This window comes from Tinamus guttatus, unplaced genomic scaffold, assembly GCF_059628265.1.
Source record: "Tinamus guttatus ecotype Peru unplaced genomic scaffold, ASM5962826v1 Tinamus_guttatus_pri_ptg000138l, whole genome shotgun sequence".
Taxonomy (NCBI): Eukaryota; Metazoa; Chordata; class Aves; order Tinamiformes; family Tinamidae; genus Tinamus; species Tinamus guttatus.
In genome coordinates this window covers 3891161-3913999 of record NW_028288672.1, presented here as the reverse complement: position 1 = coordinate 3913999, position 22839 = coordinate 3891161, and the positions used below count along the sequence as shown (strand labels likewise).

Sequence of the window (22839 nt, the reverse complement as noted above, 5' to 3'; positions counted from 1 at the left end):
AGGATAGCTGGCAGAAGGCATATATCTCTGCTCTGACTCTTAATAATCTTGCAACAGATGTAGCTTAGCAGACTTGACAATTCAGTCTCCGGTGCTTGTGGACATATTAAACACATCAGTCAGAGAAAAAACACAGAAACTGGAAAAATCTTTAAAAGCTGAATAAAGTAAATAAGGAATAATCTGAACAATAAGTCATAACTGGAATGAAAATCAACAACTCATTGAGGTTTTGGAGCATCTGCCTGAATATGTCTGTCTCTCCATTTTACAAATTCCTCTGATTCATAGCACAAGACTCAGGACATCTCCCTTACTACAATAAGAACAAAAACATGAGCATTATATGCTCAGGTAAGCAAAAAATAAAGACTAAACTCTTTGTGCATGAAAAAATGTCCCTTGTTGATAAGGAAAAGTGAAAGTGCAAAACAGAGGAAAAAATATCAGTGTTTGAACTGTGGTTGATCCATGTACAAAGGAGGATCAATACAACAATTTGTAACTATGAAGAGCTGGAGCTTTTAAATGCCAGATGACTTAGTAGAAACCTTCCCACAGTGGTTGTATGTCAATATAAGGGTTATTTCCACACACTTTTCATTGCTTTTCTCCATCATGATAGGCAGTGAAATCTAATATTTTGAGGCTTTGTCTTCTGACCTTTGGAAGTTGGAAGAACTAGAGAAGACACTGTATCAAATAAGTATCCAAATAAACATTTCAGGTTTGCAGAGTCTGGATGATGCTGAGGACTTTGACTGCCCAGTAGTTGTGTATAGATGATGACTTGAGCTTCTAAACAGCATTGTCACTTCCCTTTAAGTTGCATAATAATTACCTCTAAAAAGTGGGACACAGCTTCCATAAACGACCATATAATAAGTTGTGATCTGATGGCACCCAGGGAAATATTTACAAAATGTGATTATGGATGGCACAGTAACAATGCCAATACATTTTTTTCTATTCACTCAGGATCAAGCTATGCTGGAGCTAAGCCAGGGTAGTCCTGGAGTGGCTGCAGAGCCAAACAAGAAAAATCAAATGTTGATCCAGCTGGAGCTCAGAGTGAGCAATAATATGTCTTCAGTAAGTGTAACTGTTTACTTAGCATTATAGTAGATGGAAAGCAATGCACTGTTGAAGTCTCCAAGTTGCAAATCCATAAGCTAAAATATACAAAACCAAAGATTTCTAGTTATTTAAAGAGCTTATGAGTATATGTATGGCAAAACCTTGAAAGAAATGAAATTCTAAAAAGACAGCGGGGAATGGGTGATATATAGCAGCTTCCTCTCTGCTGAGTCTGTACAGAATCTCCACATTCATATGCCCCAACCGAACACTGACTCCATCACTTTCATACTGAAAAACATATAGCTCCCAGAGTAATATATATTTAGTGAGCATCAAGGACTGTCTCTTACTATGCTATTCTTCTGTTCCTGCAAATAAACGTATGTGACAGAGAGTACATCTGTAAACTCAGGATGTTCTGGAGCCTACAGACAGGTCAGACAGCTCCCAAGTTACTATGAATTATCTTCCTTTACAGAGCAGACACAATGCTCATGCTAGTATACTAGTCACAACTATACTATACCTACTATCTAGGTAAATAGGATAAATTATACTCATAATAAAGATAAGTAATAGTCATTAGAACTGCCTTCCTACCTGTTTGCATGGCAACTGATCTTGATTTTGCTTTAGCAAATTTTGTTATCAATTTAAACAAGACAGATTAGATTCATGTTTTAAAACATAAATATTTTTAGAGTAGATTTCTTACAGTATACTGTATATGGTACTCTGATCCACTAAAATAAATAAGAAAATTTTGATTGGCTATAAAGTAATTGGAACTTCATGAACTCTAGTGTTGATAAGTATACTGTTTCAGCTTTTTTTTTTCCAGTTATCTGAAAGATGTTTTTTTATGGTATAATGAATAGGTTACACTTGTTATGTATTTTTCAAGAAATATTTCTGCAAACAGAATGACTTTGCTTCATTTCAGAACACAAAAAATAAAGTTGACCTATTTTAGTAAAATAATTGAATACTGATAATTCCCAGTGCTTTCAGGTTGTCTCAGTGTTTTGTATTGTTTCCAGGCACTGGGAATATCTGAACAATAATTACCTTAACAATAATTATTAATTGTCAACTGCTATGATATATGCATTTAGGACAAAATCATAGACTGAAGATGAAACATATACTGAAATCAGAGTTTAAGAGCCTTTTTCTATTAATTAACTATTTGAACACATGAACAGATCAGATTTTCTATTTATTTATAGATGATTCCAATAATATATGCCTTTAGCAACTTTAAAGATTTCTCTTATATAAACTAAAACACAAGAAAAAGTATCAAGGACATGTGTAAATAACATATGCCTATGACTGCAACTGTAGCAGCAGAGACATGGTAAAACTCTTACTTGAAAAACTGTTCAAAGTAGTGATATTTTTATAAGAATGGACTTAAATAATCATTCCTGCTTCTGTAAAAAGTCTTTTAATCAGGATATATCTAATCAAGCTGTATGTCACACATTGTGAGGGTATTATAAGAACATTGAAAGATGTTAGTTTCCTGATAGTATGGCATCTAACTTTTTATTGCTCATTGAAACAAAAGTGAGATAATCAACCATCATTTTTACATGAAAATTCTTTTTTTCTAACCTGAATTTACTCCTTTACATGAAAGTTGTTTATAATCTAGCAATAGTGCCTTTCATCTAAACAAATTTGTTTGTTTGTTTCTTTCTTTCTGGACAGTGTAAAAGATATAATCTAAAAATTCTGCTACCTCCCTTAACCCTTCAGAGATATTACTGATATGTTCCTTAAACCTTTTAAAGGGTAAATTGAAATTCAAATGCTGTAAAAGCGAAAATTTTCCTGTGAATGAAAAGCAAAAATAAACTATACATTGACGATGGGTTGTTTTCTTCTTTGCATATGTTGCAAGATAAATACACTCCAATAAATGCACAAATTCAACTTTTTACTACATTAACAACTCTTGTTTTGATATTGCCCAGGTAAGAATGTAGAATCATACACTTACATCTGCTTCTATTCTACTTTTACTAGAATAAAGATAAAACGATGATGACAACTTTTATCTAAAGAGGCAATTTTTAAAGCTGTTTTCTTGTCACCATCCATCATCTTTAATGAATTACACACTTTCGTAAAGTAGCTCAGGCTCATTTCTATTCCTAGTTAAAAATAGAATTTCCCTTACTTTCCTCCATTTCAGAGTGAGGTAGCAAGTTTACTTCTAAGTTTAGTTCTCTATTTCTGTAGGATCTTCCAAAGAGTAGTTATAGACTAGTTATTAGTTCTCTAAGCAGGAATGAAACCCGATATGCTCAAAACTGCCATTTGAAGTAGCATAAGCAGAGGCTTTTGTTTGGTGTTTTATATATATATATATATATATACACATACATACACATACATATATATATATATATATACATATGTATATATATATCCTGCTGCTACCAAAAGTCACTATAGATTACGTCTAAATTGCATCTGCAGTATGCTTTAAAAATTTTTATAGCCTAGTTGTCCAAGCACAAGCAAGGACTTTTAGTCTCTTCTTTTTGTGTTGGACCTATTCTACACTTTACATATTTGTGAATTTTGACGTGAGTGAATTCCATTTGGGTAGGACTTGAATTTCTATCAGTACAATAACCCAACTATGACATACCTAAGAAAAATCCCCCCAGCCGTGCCCCCTTAAACATATTTGCTTAAGGACATATCTTAAGAACATATCTTCAATCTCCCTTGGGTTAAAGAGACTTAAAACTCAGATCCATTATTCCTTGAGTGTATTCTCAACCCAGATTAATACAAAGAGTTTGGGGGAAGGACACATCAGAATTTCAAATATCTCCTTCTCAGAACAGAATTAGCACTGCTATATTAAATATTTCTATTTGCCTTCTGGGATCTTTAGAGACATAAACTTCTCCTCATTATATAGAAGGATTGTATCACACCCTATTACTCCCAAGATGAACTCCTAAAATTTCAACAAATCGACAGCAAAATTAATCATACTGGTTATAAGTCTCACCCATTATAATTGGAGAGTCAAAAGAGGAACCTACCTGGAAATTTTGATACAGTAGTTAAAAGCATATCCAGAATTTTGTACCATGACATGCAGCTGAGTCTATTCCATTAATCTTTACAAAAATAGGTCAACTATTAGTGAATAAAATTGTATTCAAGTAGAGTACCAGTTAAGCTGACCATCTGTTAATAAATCTGTAAGTAATGGAGAGAGAAGCACCATTTTCAGATCCGTCTAACAGTGTAGGTTTCTATGACTGATCTTAAAGGAGTTTGAGCTTCCAAGAATAATGAATAATAAAGTATTCTGTATCTCTTATATTCACATTATTTTTGTTTGAATGATACACAATTATAAAATTATAAAAATGTAAAATTATATAACCTAGAAAAATGGCACACACTGAAACATCCTAAGGTGAAAAACTCACTAATAATACTTCATCACCTGGATCATGTACTATGCACAGACACTACAGAATTGCAACTAAAATCTTTGCTACGAATGTTTTTCTTTTAAATTACCAGATGCTCAGTTTTGATGAGGAGTAGCAGGATAATTCAGAGAGTCAGTGTCTCTCTAAAATAGAAAGCTTCAGGAATTTGTACATCGAAACCATTTTATTTCAGGCTTAGAAAGAAGAGCTTTGGCTGAAACTATGGGAAGCACCATTTTGGGTCTAAGTTGTTCGGCATAAGACACAACCTGCAGTGTGGCCAAAATGATTGGGTACCTTAATCCTCAGGAATAATGGCAAATGCTTCCTGTGCTGGAGTGAATTAAAGCGGCTTCTAAAATAAACCATCTCCCACATATATTATATTTCATACTATTAGAAATGCTTTTCCCAGCCTTTGAGGAAATCTCTCTGACTCATAGCTTCTCACAGTAAAGTATACAGAAGTATGAGTTGCTATGGTGCCTAAATGCTAATGGACAGGCTCTCTCCCTGGTAACCTTCAGTGGCATCAGCCTTTCCACACCAGCTATATGAAGAACTTAGGCACTTACTTTTAGACTTTACTAGCTATTGAAATTGAGTGAAATATCTGTCTGCCTGTGCATTATGAACTGAATCCCCTCACTTCCCTCTTGGGTGACTTGTTTATTTGGTAGAATTCTCCTCACTTGTGTTTTCTCAAGATCATATCTGGTAACAAGTTTAATGCGTCTAATTTGCTGGGGAATATAGTACTGCTTTACTAAGGTGTCTGATGGTAAATCCTACACCTCCCTAAAGCAGCAAAACTAAATAGCACTGTCTGATTATATAGGTAATATCTGCTAATTACAAATGTATTCTGCTCTCAGGGAATTGCTGCCTGACAGAATTAAGTCTATCTGATTTCTCTGTCGCTCTGTTTCATATTGAAAGATAGCTATTCTGCTCTTTAGATGAGAATTTAATATTTGTCAAGATAATTTTACTGACAGAAACCTCCATGAAGAATGGATCTGTTTTTCACTTAGTAACATATCAACTAATACTAGTTACATCACTTTTACATGAATGAATTAAAAATGAAGCTTATTTATACTATCAAATATTCCCTATAAAATCTTTAATTTCTATTTTCTCGAAATACCTTATTTTATAAGTATGTTTCAGGAGAATGAAAAATAGTCATTATTCCATTTCAGAAGTACTGGAGAAAAAAAGAAAAAATCCCTTACGATTGTCCTGCTTGCTTCCAAACTTGTCTTACCAAATAAGCTGTAAAACAATATCCAGCAGGATTAATTACTTGCATGGCCATTCTTATTTGATTTGATGTATTTAAGAGCTTTTCAATTTAAACATTTAAGTTTATGTTTTCTAGCAGCTAGATTCATCACAAAACATGTAGCAGGCCTTCCACTTCATAATAAAAAGTATTTCTGCCTAATACAATGCAGAACTACAATTGTGTAATTTCTGACACTAATTTAAAAAGAGGTAGAAAAATACACACTATGGATGCAGTTTCTTTGTCCTTAGCTATCTTTTCATTTGTAGCAGCAACGGTTAGTATTCGTTGCTCTTTTACTAACTTTAGCTTGAGTTTTCCACTTAACTGTGTGAGCAACCTATTCTGTAATATTTCTGCATAGCCTGAATATTAGGAGTTACAGTTCAGATTTTGCCTTAATAAGGGTATTTTTTATCACCTTTTTATCACTTTTTATCACATGACTGCATACAAATTATTAAAATACATTAGTAACTAGACTTTGTTCTGGCAAATAGAGATCTGAATTCAATCACCTATCACATTATGAATTTTGCATGTAGAGTATATATATTCCTCAGTTAATCACTGCTTCAGCAAGAAAAAAACTATAATTCAGAATTATCTTTAGGTTAATTTCACACTTATTTTTAATAATCTCTGATTTAAATTACATGGACTCATGAAATACCTGACAGTCACAGAACTTCCAGAACTTTGCCTGCTACATTATAACTATACATTACTTTTAAATCCATAAAGAGTGATTCTGACCACTGAGAAATTTTAGTTACTTGTACAGCCAGCTGGATTAATTCCATTAAAATAATTAACATGCCAAAGATTAATTTAAAATTATCCCCTACTCATCCCTAGTAAGACATTAAGAAACATGACTTCTGCTTTCTCAGTTTAGCATAAAGACGCTGGTTTTCCGGATTCTGGTCATCAGTGTTCTTTATCACAGACCGTCTGACACAGGCCCATGCATTCACAAGTGAAATCAGACACCTCCAAAAACACGATAAAAAAACAAGAATTATTTTAAATCCTGGGATTTTACTGTGTTCAGGTCTATGTTAGTTTAAGCTCTTGACACCTTTTCAAATATTCTTGTGTTAATATCAAATCATCATTTAATGTGATAAATAGCAGAAGAAATGTCACAGATCTTAAGAAATCTGTAGTAGAAATTCCACTTTGGCTACCACTTCTACAACTGATGATAGCTGCATTTTTGTTTGTCTCTTTGTTGGAAGGAGCAACCACAGCAAACCTCAGTAGCAAGTGGGCGGAGTTCAGTACTTCATAGCTCATCTTTATCTTGTTTTGCTCTATTTGCCCTACTTATCTGCTGTTATTTCATTGTACAAAGCTATTTTTTAACCCTATCAGAATATTAGGGCACTATTTGCATTGTAAGATGTGAAGTGTTTCTGACAGTACAAACTACTAAATGATGTACTGCCAGTAAGAATTCATAACTTAAAAAAAATACAGATGGTGCCAACTTAAACTATTTGAAAAAGTTTTTTTTTCCCCTCTCTCTTGGCAACTATAGATTTGAGAGTGAAATTAAAAAAAAAAAAAGAGTTGGGAGCATATCTTCCATACATTTTAAGTGTAACATTTAGTTCTATTGTGCTTAGTGCCTTAAAAATGTCAAAACATGTCAATCTCAAAATGGACTGGTTTAAAGCTTCTATGTTAATGACAAATAATGATTTGAGCATGCAAATTTTGTACTCAGTGGAAGAATAGAGAGGTGTCAGGTTTCATTGATAAAGTGTTTAAAACAGAGTCTGAGGTGAATATTAAGTCAAGAGAGTTTTGAGATTCACTCAAAATGTCTTAGCAACTTCAAACGATAACAGTGTCAGGTCAAACTGTAGTTCTACAAAATGAGTTTCTAAAGGGTTAAAAATTCCCCATAAGAAAATCCACCTCTATCCCCCAGCTACTTTTATGTCCCCCACCCCCACGCTGGCCCTGGATGCTCCTTTTTGGGAAAAAAAAAATAATACAATGAATAACAAGACATTATTAAAGACATTAATTCCATATAGGTTGCTGGCTGCCCATTTTGAGCTTGTCTACCAGTTTCTGGTCTTTTGTCCTTATTCTATAATATCTTTCTTACTTTTCAGAAGGAAATTTTGCATGATTGGCTTTTAAATAGGGCTGATACTTGCTGCATGCATGCGTATGTGTCTATGTGTATGCAACAAAAATAATTTTTTTCTCAAAGACATTTATTCAATTATTATTTTGAACACCTAGAATAATAGAGTTGCTTTCTGGTTCACCCCAACTATGAAATTAGTGCCAGAAGAATAGGACAAGGATATTATGTAGTCATTTAACAAATAGAAGTGTGTGATTGACTTTTGCTTTGTTTCATAAATAAGTAAGGGCTATAAAATCACAGAATCACTGAGGCTGGAAGTGACTTCTGGAGTTCACCTAGTCCAGCCTCATGCTCAAGCAGGGTCAGCTGGAACAGTTTGCCCAGGACAGTGTCCATGACAAAGAATGGCAACTCCACAGCCTTCCTGGGAAAAGTGTTATTATAGCTCTATCACAAAAGTAAAGCTGTTGCTTTGCTTTACTTTGCCACAGATAAGACCAGAGAAAAGGCTGCAGAGAAAAGAGTTAGAATATATTTCCTGAGTTTCCTCTTCAGTTATAAGGGGGAATAACGTTCCAGTGAAATCTAGCAGCACCAGATAACATTTATTTAGACACTGCCAGCAGAGTTGGTGTTTCCACCTATTCCCTGCTCCCTTCTTTCTTCTCCCAGAACTCTTTGAAGGATGTCAGAATAGCAATTTCTCTGTTCTTCCCCATGACAAAGATTTCATGTTCTTGCCCATCAAAGCAAATAAGATGTCTGTTTGCATGTATGATAATACAGGTTAAATTCTGCTCATGCCTTAAAGACTATGTGAAAGACTTGTAGTGTTTGCATATATGTTATCTCAAAGTGTTTGATATTTTCTAGATATTTATATCTGCAATTGTTACATCGTGTTAATGTCTATATACATATATAAATATATGTGAATACATGCCTTTGCGCAAAACAATCAGCTATTCTATATGCCATACTAGCTGTAAATCTGTACCTAGAAAGAGGGACTTGCTTCCATGTTAAATATTTTATGTACAATCTGAAAAGTACCTTTATCTCTGGTATTCAGATATAAATTCTCATCTTTACTTTTGTAGTGGGATTCCAGAAAAGGACTCTGATCGAGCTATTCTCTTCATGTTTTATCCCTTCCCAAGTGTTGAATCTTTGAAAAGTTTTCAGCCAACATGAATGTATGTTCAAGTTCTGTTTCTACAAAATGATTAGCACTTATGTTGAGTTCAGCAGAGAACTTTGCACGAAACCCTCAGCAAACCAGGATAAAAACCTTTAGAAAACCTCTCATTCTTTTATAGGCAGAATAACAAAGTCATATCAAGAGAGGATATTGGAGAAATGTGATGCAAGATGAAACCATATGACGACGCAATTACACAATTTTGCTCGTTATCATTTATAAATCTAATTAATAGAATAGTATTTGTTTTCAGTAATTTCAAACCTTAAACACGAATTTCTCAAATATATATGTCATTTTGTTTGATTATAATAACTTTTAGGAAAAAAAATTCAAATGAGGCACCTCTATTAAAAAAATAAAATAAACTGACAGATTATTTACTTTTTTACAAGGAAAAACAGAGTGATATTAGAGAAATATAAACAGGAAGCTTCTGAAAGCTCTAAATATGCTTCCATCAAATAGTCAGAAAAGGCAGGTTATGGTTTACCAGCAGTGCCCATGAAGAACACAGGAGACTCAATATGCTGCATCTCCAGACATTGTCATGGAAATGTCAATCCCTATACTTTCCTGTTGTTTACAAACTCTTAATTTTCATGTTCAGAACATGGGACTGTTATGTACCTCTGCCAGAACACACACAGAAGTCTACATGTCAAGAGGTTCCTTCTCCTGTGGAATTGAAAATATTGATTAAACTGCTTATTGTAAATGAAAATAAATTGTTTTCTATACACAATCACTAACCATTCTAAGAAAAACATAAGCAATAATAAAACAGAAAATCATACTAGGCGGTAATGCAAATCTCATGTACAAACAAATCCATTCTTATTACATATGTATGCACTTCTAGTGCTATCCCCTTCAAAATCATGCTGAACCACAAGATATTCTGCATTTAATTTAGAACTGGTAGAAATATATCTAAGCAGAAACAAATGTCTTAGCAATTACATCAGTACAGAGCGTGTTGATGGTTATGATCACTCTTCAGTCATGAGGGTGTCACAAAATATTAGGGAGATGAATCCTCCAGGGTAGCAAATCTTCTTCAAATGAAAACAGAGTAAACAAAAGCACATTCAAAAGTGATTACTTGTAATCACAGTAAAAAAGAAATATTCCAATGAACAGAAATATGTGTGTTTTGTTCTCCATACAAATCCTCTCCATATAATGAAAAGGTATCCTTCATAACACAGGTCATACTTTGTGATGTGAAACCTCCTGAGTCAAATGTGGAGGCATATAATGGTAGTTGCACTGACCCAATACTGTGTTGGTTAAGAGAGATATGTAGAATTAGGAAATGTGAGAAGTGGGCTGAATATCTTTAAGGATCTGATAAAATATCGGTTACTTATTAGGACTAAGAAATTATTATCATCTTGTGGAACAGGGGTTTAATTCTGCCAGCTGTCACATCAAGAAAAACATCTGTGTGTCTCTGGATGCAGGAAGAGTGCCATAGCAGCCCTGATAACTTCTAAAGTTTGGAATATTTTTTTCCACATCTTTTGATATATCTTTTTATTATATCAAGAATATTGGCCAACTTTATAAAGGTAAGTAAAACTCAAGTAGAGATGCCACCTTATATGGATTTAAATCATTTAAATCATAAAAATACAACACGTCTCATTCTTTTTTTCCTTCTTTCAAACTCTGTATTGGAACAAGAAAGGCAAGACTGCATTTGCCACTAGTAATGTCCTCCTAAATAGCAGTCTGGCAAAGGGACACAGACAAACTGGAGTGAGTCCAGCAAAGAGTCGGAAAGATGATTAAGGACGTCAAGCGTCTGACACAGGAACTGGGACTTTTCAGCCTGGAAAAGGCTCAGGGGGATCTTATCACTGTGCATAAATATCTGAGGTAGTAAAGAAGTAAAGAAGATGGAGACAGACTTTTCTTCACTGATGCCCAAGGAAAGGACATGATGCAATGGACACAAATTGAAATGCAGAAAAATCCATTTAAACACAGTAGAGAACTTCTTTTTTTAGCGTAAAAATGGTCATACATTGGAAGAGGTTGCTCAGACAGACTGTTGGATGAATTTCCATCCTTGGAGATATTCAAAACCCAGCTGTACCTAGTCCTGAGAAACCTGCTAAAGTTTGCCTTGCTCTGAGCAGGGGGTTACAGGAGACTGTTAAGAGGTGCCATCTAATCTCAACTATTATGTCATTCTGTGACATAGAAAAATCCTACCCTGAATGGTTGTACAGCAGGGGTTTTCTTTCATGTATCAATCAGATCACTTTAATTATACTATTAAAGATGGATCTCATGGCTTGTGTGAAAGATAACACATAGTGTCACTGTCAGCTCGCAGCACGTGAGGTCTCTCTCCCACCTCTGGAAACCAAGATAGACACAACTACAGCGCTGTCCTGAGGAACAGAAATTTGAGATCAGTGAGAAAAGTACATCGTTAATTATTGCCCTCAGGTGATGTCTCCCACTGCACAATTCCCCAAAAGAAGAAACTCAAGTATGTGACACAAAGAAAGGTTCAGTACACTAGTATATAATGTTGACTAGACCATTACAGCGAAGGCTTAATGTACCCCTGAAGACAGAAAGTTGACTTCACAGAAATGTGTTTTTTTTAACTCTTTTTTAATAAATCACTAGTTTAAAAATAGATACATTTTCATTAGTGCTCAGATTGCTTTCTCCTTCTTTCATCTGCCCTCATTTGTTGCAATAGTTATAGTCAACCAGAGAATTTGCGACAGGTATTGATGAAATACAGCAATCTGTAGGGAGAGAGGGGTTTCACATAAAATTTACAGCTTGTCTTTTTATGCTGAACTTTGATGTCAACCAAATTAAAATAGATTACTTTCTTTATGTTTTAACAACACAGACTGATAAGAATATCTACTGGAAATTTAGATAATTATCACTGGAAACCTTCCAATATGCTGCCTACCTTTGTCATGATAACTACATTTCTCGTTTGCCAGATACATATTTTGCTCCAGGTTTTCTTTAAAATGACTAAAGAATAATTTAAACTCGCTCTGTCTTTATATTCCTGGAGACAGGGATTCCCTTTTCATGAAAATTTCATAGGAAGAAAAAAGGTTTAGAAGAGAAAAAAAACTGCAAACTACAGCCAACATTTATATCAACCAAATGGCCTGGTACATTACCTAAAGCAAAAAAAGCTTCCACTTGGAAGCTAAATTCAAAATGACCTTGTGCTTTTTTTTCAAAAAGGCTGGCAGCTGAGGTCACTGGAGTGAATTGTGATAGACAGTCCTTCTCTCCGTATAGTTAGGAGGCATGTCTGGCACATGAATTACTGCCAAGTAGAGAACAAAAAAATATAGCATAGAACACTCATTTCTTTGTAAAATAATGGCAAATGTGATCTACAATGATTATGACTTTCCTGAAATATTGCAAAATTTTCAGCAACTTTATTTCACCATCAAGCATGTTCTAGCCTTTTCAATTTAATGTTCATAAATTAAGTCTGTTCTTTTATTGGTCTCTACTGTTAACAATAGTAACTACACTTCCCCAGCAGGCAGATCCCAGCTGCACATAATATTGTGCAGTGTAATTTAAAAAAATATATATTGCACTTGTGTTAAAGCTGACTAAATCACTGAATCAAATATTAATGAAATGGAAAAGAACCTGGAACTGCAAGTGAGTGTTTTAATTGAGATTTAAATATGAGAGCTGAAAGCAAACTCCACACTATTCACTTTTGTGAGGAAATTGTTAACAGTAATTTCAGAAGAAGGCAATTTTCACAAGGCTGTTTTTTCAATTCATTCTCCAAAGAACACATGAGCAACCTCTGTCAAAAGACTCTAATCTGTCAATAGGACTGCATGAGTCCTCAACTTGTTTCTACAATAGCAATTTTTTCACTGTAATGTTTTGATTGACAGATTCTTATTTTTTACATCTGCCTCTTTTGGGAGCAGCTTAATGTTAAGATGAAAAATACACTTGGGGGTTTCAAAGCAGGTGGAAAAACTCACACTTCTGATTAAAAGAGAACTGCTTCTAATCCTGTGTTTTCCACTGTGCCTGAAAATGTCCTATATATAGAAGAAAAAACATCTTGACACTTCTGAAACATTTAAAGAAGAAGAAAAGGGGGAAAAAAAGACTACATGTAACTTACCATTAAAGTTTACTGCTCGAATATAACTAAGTAGCTCTTTACCATCAATTGTACTCATCCTTGGGCACAGACCAATATATCCAGGACAGAGATCTTTATGCATGTTGTGTAGTGCATAGGCCATGGAATAAACAGCATCAATTACAAATTGAACTTTTCCTTCTTGCTCATAGGCTGAATCTCTTGCAATTCTTTCTAAGCCTAAGGAAGAAGAAGAAGAAAAACAGTCAGTCATCTTCTATCTGTGTGCATGTGTATATGTGTCTGTGTGAAAATTAATAGCAGAATATAAATGATTACAGTCAGATTGGTGAGTAAAATTAGGACTCAGTTACCTGTCAACTAAACAAACAAGTAAAAATAAGGCCATCCGGTTTTACCTCTAATCATTGTACACTGTGCCAGCTATATAAACAGTACGTTGAGTTCTGGGTTGGAAAGGAGAATACAAGATTTAATTAAAATAAAAAGTAGTATGCATACATATGTATTTCTAATTTTTTTTTCCAGTTCACTGATATTCACTGAACAGCTGATTATTATTTTTATATGACATTTTTAAATGACCCTGCCATTCTGATTTAGATTAACATTGAGGCTACCTCAATTTTTATCTACATCTATTGTTTGATAAGGATTATTTAAACATGTCAGGGAAAGAAGCTGAACATTTGTCAAGTGATGTCACTGTCTGTTTCCATATAGAACAGTGCTTATTCTGAGAGCTTTTTCCTGTATATATTGATGAATTATAATTTATATGGAGAAACATGTAATGTCTCCTTCTCCCCACAGGGACAGTTTCCCTGACGAAGGAATACAGAGGAAAACAAAACATTATGAAATTTTTATTCTGGTGAGATTGCCAACCTCAACCTTTGGAGACAACTTTTACTTTCAGAGGTGATAGTGCTAACTGGGAAAGTTAAAAGATAATAGGAAAGAAAAATATATTTTTAATAGACTACCAATATAACATCCCTTGTCTCTTACACTTTATAGGAATTCTGCCATTGATTTCAAAGAGTCAGAATTTTAATTTACAAGGAGAATGAAAGCTCTGAAAATATAGATGTGAGGTCTGCCCCACTGCAGTCTATGGTCAAGCTCAGTCATACTGAGTCAGCTGGCTCAATGAACATAGGATTTAACACCTAGAATACAAAATCTTCCTGTTTGAAAATATTCCATACAAGTTGTTTCAGACTATTTATAAATGGAACAAAAATGTATGCCTCATTTCTTTAATATTCTATGCCTTAATACTCTGTCATTTTATGTTTTACTCTTATTGCTAAGTACAGGATTATCTCAGATTAATATATCTATTTTGTTTTGTTTAAGTTTTAAAAATTCCATTGTTTAGGTCTCATCTTTCTTTAGGCAAAATATGCAAGCAAAAGTGAAGTGAAAAAATGCCAAAACAAATAGTAGCTCTACTCACAAGTCTTTCTTCTCTTTGCCTTCTGCATTTTGCCACTGTCTCATATTATAAAACTAACATATAACTTCTAAGAATTGAACAAATTTGTAATCTGATAAGCAGTAGTATTTTGTGCTTTAAACCTCTCTGAGCAGTGGGAAAGATATTGCTCAAAAAATCATGACTTACTTTTATTTTTCCTCAGGGATTAGTAATAAACATCACCACTATTGAAAAAGATACTGGTCATTCAGGAGGAAATCACATAACTCATTTTTGTGACTGATTCCAAGTGATTTGATCGATGCTTTTCAAGACCTGTTATCTATGATTGGCAAAATCGTAGTAAATAGCATGAGGCACATGCTAAACAGAAAAACTCCTTGCACATGCTGAAGCTAGCACACTTAGTTAAAATGCAGACATAAAGGATTATAAATAGGATGCAGATGAATTAGATTGCAACTTTATTAAATTATTTCATTTGAGAACTAGCTTCCAACAGTAAATCCCAGGTACAGCTTAGGAACCCTACCTTAACTGTTCCTGCCTCGTTAATGACTGCCAAAAAAGGACACAACAGGATTTACAGAGCTGCTATAGGCACACAGGATCTAATGACCTGCAGGTACTCCCAGAGATTCCTCATCCTCTGACTGGGATGGTCAGGACAAGAGAAATTTGAAGGAGACATGCCTCTTTTATTGCCAAGCCAAATATAATTCCTCTCACACACCAGACAGATGTATGTGTATGTCTAAAGGTAAGGGATGGTGAGAAGACAGGAGGAATCCCTTTCTATAACAAATACTAAATTAAGAAACACTGAAAATTGCAAACCCTATGAAAATACCTTGCGCTATGTGCAGGAGCTTAGTAGAATAAGGGGTAAGACCAGGGACGGAGCTCCTACTATGCTGCAGGAGTTTGTCCCTGTGAGATAGTTGCTGATGATGATCTTCCTAGAACAAGAGTAATCATCTGGACCATTGCAGGAATTTGCCTTCATCCCTTCTATCCATTTCTTTTCCCTCTTTGCTATTGTAACCCCTGTACTGCAAGAATAATTACACCTGCTGCTCAGGATGGTGGCGATCACCTAAGACAGAGTGACATAAGTGATAGCGTGAGATGTAGATTAGAACGATAAGGAAGGTGTGTGGGGTACAAGCCTGTAGCTGAAGAAGAGCAGGTGACTTCGTCAATTCTCTGACAAAGAACTGGGAATTAAGAGATTTCAGGGAATCTACTCCAAATAAATCTTCACAAAAATAAACTGCATTTTAATTAAAAGTTTCTACTTAATATGAAATCTGGAATCTTAATTCATGCTCCTTGAAGACCACAGGTTAGAGTCAAGCACTTTGTCTGCAACAGATGGTTAGAACTCCAGACTGGAACAGTATTCTGAGGATACGGGGTTTCTGCTCTGGACATTTTGTGCTTTGGGAGACAAAAGTGTGGTTCCAGTTTGGCGTAATGGAGCTATTTTCTAGACTAGAGCAGATGAATACACTCTGAAACCAAACAATCATTTCATTTTTCTGTTCATTTTATTTGAGTCATATTGATTTATTTCATTGTAGTTTCTTATTTTGAAAAAATTATATTTTATTAATCTTCTTCTTTATTATCAGTCATTCACTGTTTTGCCTCTGACCAACTGGAACATAATATAGTTTAAATCTTCCATCAGTTTATGTATCCTGATACTTCAGAGCTTACCAAAAATCAAATTAACAACTCAGAAAACTTCTATCCAGCTCTCTGAAAACACTCAGGTATACATTATACAGATTTTCAGTTTAAAAACTCTCATCTTTAAATGTTGCAAAGTGTCACCATTTTCAGTTACTTAAATTGAAAATACTTTCCCCATCATCATCTCATTATTTCATTCAAATTTATTTCATTACCATATTATTAACATAATACTAATTTTTCAGTGTTATTATTGATATATCTAGCAATGGACTAATAATTCATTTTGCTTGAGAAACTCATGGAAAAAACACTGCTGGCTGTAGATTTCCCTTTATATGATTTTCTGGCATTTATTTCTATATTTGCTATTTTTTGATTTATATATCATACTTTTTGCCTCATGGGCAAAAACCACTATTCCATTTGAAAAAATAGCTTAAAAAATGAAGCCTTTTATGTCTTCCCCTTCAGTTAGGGCACAGCAACATGAATAGCTGACTTAGCAGAGAGAGAAATCCTGCAATAGGGTCAGGAGCCTCCTAAAGTTACATTTGTCACTTTTGAAGAAAGATGCTTTACATAACACCTGTATTCCTCCCACCTTTTCTCAATCTCAGCCACTCTTCTTTTTCCCCTGTCTCCTCTCACATCTGCTCACAAATCAGCTCTTTTATGGCCTGTGCCCTACTTCAGGGAAGAAAATTCTCCAGGGTTAACAGTGAGAGGACAAGTAATGTGTGCACGGGGGCTGACAAATGACAAAAAAAAGGATTTATGAAAACAATAATAGGTAAAATAATTGTTATTGATGAACAATGTGTATTCTATATTAGCTTCTATTTACCTATATTTGTTATATTTCTTTATATATGATTATTGCTTTAGACTAGATAGTGCAACTGTATAACTCATTGGAGATTTTTTTCAAACTTCAGTATTGGCCATTTGGGGGTTTTAGATATCTAGGATATTTTTTTTTTCTGTTCCCAGCCGCTATTCATATAATTTTCCTCACATCTAAATTATCACAGTTACTTGGCTCACAAAATGACACTCACAAAAGGTTTTAGTCTAACGTCACTTGGAAGCAAACAAAACCAAAGATAAACATTACTGTTTTGAAATATTTATTTTTGTTCATGCAATGATAATTAAATCATAATCATTTGTAAATAGGTTACCATTAATCTTTAGATCAGGGATGATCACCTCTATTTGATAGAATTTGCTAGTGCATCCCATCTTTGCAGCAATATTTTCTTCCTCAGAAAGTTGTCATCTCTAATTTTTAGAAATTCTAAGTCATTTTAGCAGGCTCAGCAGGAGCACCAGGAGCACATGCTGCTCCAATTGAAGCCTTCCCTGATTATTCAGCTGTCTTCCTGACACCTTATAGAGAGGCTCCTAAGAGTTTATTCTCTCTGAACAAATAATATTATAGAGATCACCATACTCAGTTACTCAAACTTAAAGGGTTGATATATTTTCATGGTGGGGGAGTCAAGTGCTCTTTTCAAATAGCCACTCTGTAAAAACGAACCTTGTTTTGCAAACGATGAGTTCACAAAGAGCCTCACAAAAGCTACAGCTTCTCTATAATAGTATGATACCAGTTTAGGAAGCAACTCAGAGAGGAAGTTAAGGATTATATCAATTTTCCTAGCCATTTCAAAAAGAAAATTGAGAATGTGGAAGCAATGATAGTGAAATGAAGCCATTTGACTGTGTATTCTCCTCCAAAACACAGCAGATGTGGTTCTGCAGTTTAATGAGCTCACACCTGGTGTAACTTTTGGGCAGTTGTGCCTGTTTATGCCAGCTCACAAAATACATACAGTAAGACCAATTAGTTAGGGTCTGAGTTAGAAAGAGTTTTTCAAACACTAGAAGATGGTACAGATTTTAAAATGCTTCTTAGACACAACTGGGATGAAACCTCATGTTTTTAAGACACTTTGCAAACAGAAAACAGGAAAAAAGAACATAGAACACTTCAAGTGAGTGACAGCATTTCCAGGATTTTTATTTCAATGTCACCTTAAATGATAAACTATTTTTTTTCATTTGTGTGTTTTTCAAATGCCAAAGTATAGCACTTTCAAAATGCTTTTCTTGCCAAAACATATTTCTCATTGGAAGTACCATAACATTTTTCCTGACCTTCATAGTAAATTGGAAATTAGTTTCAGCAAAACCTTTTAATGAATACACAATAGTATACATTGAAGTTGAGTTGAACTATAATTCTAGTCACACTGGTTTTTTGTTAGAAATAGTATATGTGACATTTACTAGTGTGTTTTCCATTAGAAAAACAAACTAAAGTTGCATTAATATAAGGTTCTTTTTTTCCTCATCTCTGGGCTTTCTAAGAGGCCCTTACAACAGCTTGAATTTTGTAATCAGAATGAGAAACCCATCCCCCTTTTTCTTTTTCTCTAGTTAAGGCCTTCAAATTGCTTAACTGTAGCTCCTTGAAATAGCTTATAAAAGGCTGGAGAACACATGCTCAGCACTCTCAAGTGTTTAAGGACTAACTAACTCCACTATATCTAACAGGCAATATTGTGTCAAATAGTGTCCTGCAAATCCAAGATTTGCTGCGATGTATATGCTGGGCTTGGCAGTAATGACAGCGTTCAAAAAACAAGGAATCATTGCTGTGTATGGTTTCTGCAAACCACGCTTAATACTTCACCACATATGTAAAAGATGTGTCTCAGAATTACAGTGGGATAAGTAATATTTCTTTCAGGCCTTAATAGTCAGCATCAGAGGAGCTGCCTGTGTGGGGAAATATTATTATTATAGGGATATTATGGAAAAAAACTGCAGTTATGTATAACATTCTAAAAAGTGGTATGTCCTTGTTATCAACACATCTCAGCTGTAAAACAGCAGGTAGAGCATTACTAATGGTGCTGTCAGAAGATTTTTGCCTCCCTCCAGAAAAGATGCTTTAAGAGAGATCCATTCATCTATAACTGTTCACTTTTTTTTCCAGTAATATGCCTGACAATCTGAGAGCGTATTGCCATTCTAGAAATACATACAGGAAAAAAGAAGACATTGCAAAAGTTTAAATGAAAGTAAGAGGATTGGAGTGCTGAGAAAAGATTTGCAGCAATTCATAAATCTGATATCATAGTAGGACTCCTTTGCTTTTATGAAGGTTTTATGCCAGAGAGTAAAGTGCTTTCAGATATAGCAAAGCTTTATTTACCATTCATTCCATGCATTTTGCAGATTTGCTAAATATTTACATATTCATTTAACTAGCACGCAAGTCCTGTCTTGCTTTATCCTTTTTTTTTTCCAGAAATACTCCTGAGTCAGAAATTCATATCTCAGTTTTGCTCAAATCTTACATTCTTGAAAATTTTGTACAATACAGCATTTACTAAGGTTTTGTATGTATCAAAGCAATGCAATAGATTTGAATCTGTGTTGCTGTGGTATTCAATTTTATTAACCCTGTAGTTCATATATGTTCTGAATTATTTATGTGAATACTAAAGAGAAAACATAATTTAAAAGTACAATTTATAAAAACAAGTTTCAAGATTATAGACTTAAGATTGCTGCTCTTCGTTTTATCCACGACTCAACAGTTACCATCAAAATTTAGTTACAAAAGGTAAAAACATGATTTAATTATCATTCCTAAATTCTACAAAATTACCATTTTTTTTAAACAGGGAATCTTATTCTCCAAAAGTACAAGTTTAATTTGTGAAAGAGAAATGTTTTTATTTGACTGTTTTATGACCACAGTGGTATAGAAAAAAAAAAAAAAAAAACACAATGAATTATATCGCAAAAGATGGCTCTTTGTTATAATTAAGACATGCCAAAAGTCTTCTTTGACCTTTCTGAACTAAAGGAAATCAACAAGACACAGACATCTAAGGACTAATTGGTCAAAGAGATTTTGTAAATATTTTTCAAACACTAACTCTCAAAATCAGAGATACACACTGATTACAGTGCATTCAACATTTTTATTCTTCCTAGAATTTCTGTATGCATAAATGTTTCCACAAATAATAGCAGCAAAAAAAAAGAATGGAATAACATGCAGGCATTTGTTAGCTCCATCCTACTACATTAAAATTCTATGGAAATTCACCAGAGCTGTGCATCCTGTTCATGTGATAACTGAGAGCCAAAGACACACAGTTCTGTTGCTGCTCAGTAGCCTAGTGCACTCTTGCTCTTGGTAGCCCAATGCACTCTTTTATCATATATACAGTCTGGCTGCTAAGGAAGCATACACATTTTTGGAGAAATCCCAAATTTCTTTAACTGTCAGAACAGTGTAAGGTTGAGTGTTAACATTTACAGAAATGTTCAGCTAAATATTTAGCTGAATTTATTCAATTAAAAAAAAAAGGCATCTTTTCAGATCTTGAGGTGGATATATGGACAGAACCTGCAATTTCTGGCACAGATTGCACACAGGAATATCTAAATCCAAGAATAATTTTTACTGTAATAGCCTAGGCACACATAGGTGGAAATAACTGTAGCTGTCTAGAAACCGCACAGGCTGTGAGCATTTCTAACATGGAGTTCAATACATAACTACCAAGTCCACAGCAATAGCTTTCAGCTTGAAGGAATTAAGTACAAAAAGGTGAATTTATTCATTGTCTGTAAGCATTTAATCTCAGAGGACCTTCAGTGCATAGCAACAGTATATATAAAACTGCCTTCCTCTGTTCATTCACTGGAGGAATGTTGGGGCCTTAGTGCTTTTGCAAGAATACAAGGAGCTGAGGCGATGAGAACCAAGGAGCTGAAGCGATGGGAACCGAGGAGCTGAGGCGGTGAGAACCGAGGAACTGAAGCGATGGGAACCAAGGCCACCCGGAGAAGATAACGCCTGTTAGCAACTTTTTAATGAATTAGGCCAGCCATAACCAGATAAGCATCCGGGAGGCCCAGCAACAGAGCATCGGGAAAGAATGCCAGTCAGCTGAAAGCTAACAATGCATGGACATTATAGCCTAACCAATGGGAATGCTGTTGCTTAGCGCGTGTGTGCGCTTACGGGTGATAGAATTGTATAAAGCTACATAGTAGACAATAGTAAAGCGAATTGAACCTGCTTCACATTGAAGTGTCATTCATTCCGTCTCGTGGAGTCGGCATCAGCAGAAGAACTTTTAAGTTTAAGCTTCAGACAGAATTTTTTGTCCTCAGAAGTATCATCTCTAGTTACAAACTTTTGATTAAGACCTTGCTTAAGAAAAGCTATCCTGTAACTAGAAAGCATTTCCTGGAAATATAAATATAGCAACATCCAAGCAAATTGACCTTTTAAGTATTTATGGCTACTACTTGATATGAGTCTCTTCAGAGTCACAAGAGTTAAATTACAGAGACGCATCACGAAGAATATTGCAGCATCAGAACTGATGATGGTAATGACTGCTGCCCAAAGGACAGTGCTTGAAGACTTCAATCTATGGTGTAGTAACATCCCATCAGAGGATGCAATAAATGTTCAATAACTAACAAATATTTAATAACTAATCCTGTCTGAAAAGAAGTGTTTAATGGAAGTGGGAATAAAGTTCCATCCAGAACATACTCTTTACTGTGACTAGCTTGGACTAAATACTGATCTCTTAGAGAACCAACATTAGGCAAAATGAATCCCAACCAAAATATGGATTTGTTGATTTTGAATTTTAACAGCAGTTCAATGAATTACTTATTCCTTTTTTCAAGAATTGGGTAAAGCCACTGTTGTGTCCCACAGTCCCATTTGAAAACAGTTTTTTCTCTATTGTTTAAGCCTCTCTGTCCAGTCCCTACAGTGTCAGTGTCTCTTAACACAAGACCTGAGATTCCCACAAATACCAGCCCACTCATCTCACCCTTCTTGCTTAGTTAGTCTTACATTCCTTCATTTATTAGGTCCTCGCAGTGCTAATACTTCACCCACACTTTGTTGTAAGTCTGTTTGAAGCCTTTTGCTGTCTGCTGATGAAGCCTACTGCTTGTACAAAACACTGCCACACACTGTCTACTGTTTAATTTTCTGCTACAGGGATAGAGATTCATATCCAACAGAACAAACAATTATGTTTCAATTTTGATAGAGTTATAGTTTTATTATGCTGGAGTGGTTGCAAGGACTGTCTTGAGTAATGAGAAAATAGATCACATTTGCATTTGTTCTCAAGGCTATATGTTACTATTAGGGAGACAATTATGAAAAAAACAGTTCAAGACAATTCACAATGAAAACCAATAAAAATATAACAAATGCAAATATAAATAACAATAGAATTCCATTTTGAGTTACTACTGTGTCCTTATTCTCAGTAGCAACTTTTCAATAAAAAATCTGTGGGACTGGACAAGACAGGAGTAGTCATGAC

General features: G+C 34.6%; 1 protein-coding gene across 2 annotated transcripts in view; it reads right to left on the bottom strand.

Annotated features, from left to right (window-relative positions):
* GRM8 (glutamate metabotropic receptor 8) overlaps nucleotides 1-22839 on the bottom strand; it is a 318278-nt gene that overhangs the window by 105209 nt on the left and 190230 nt on the right. For both annotated transcript variants that reach the window (XM_088521883.1, XM_088521882.1), the window contains exon 7: nucleotides 13321-13521. In XM_088521883.1, coding sequence (XP_088378009.1) covers nucleotides 13321-13521 — 201 coding nt within the window. The remainder of the gene's footprint in view (nucleotides 1-13320; nucleotides 13522-22839) is intronic.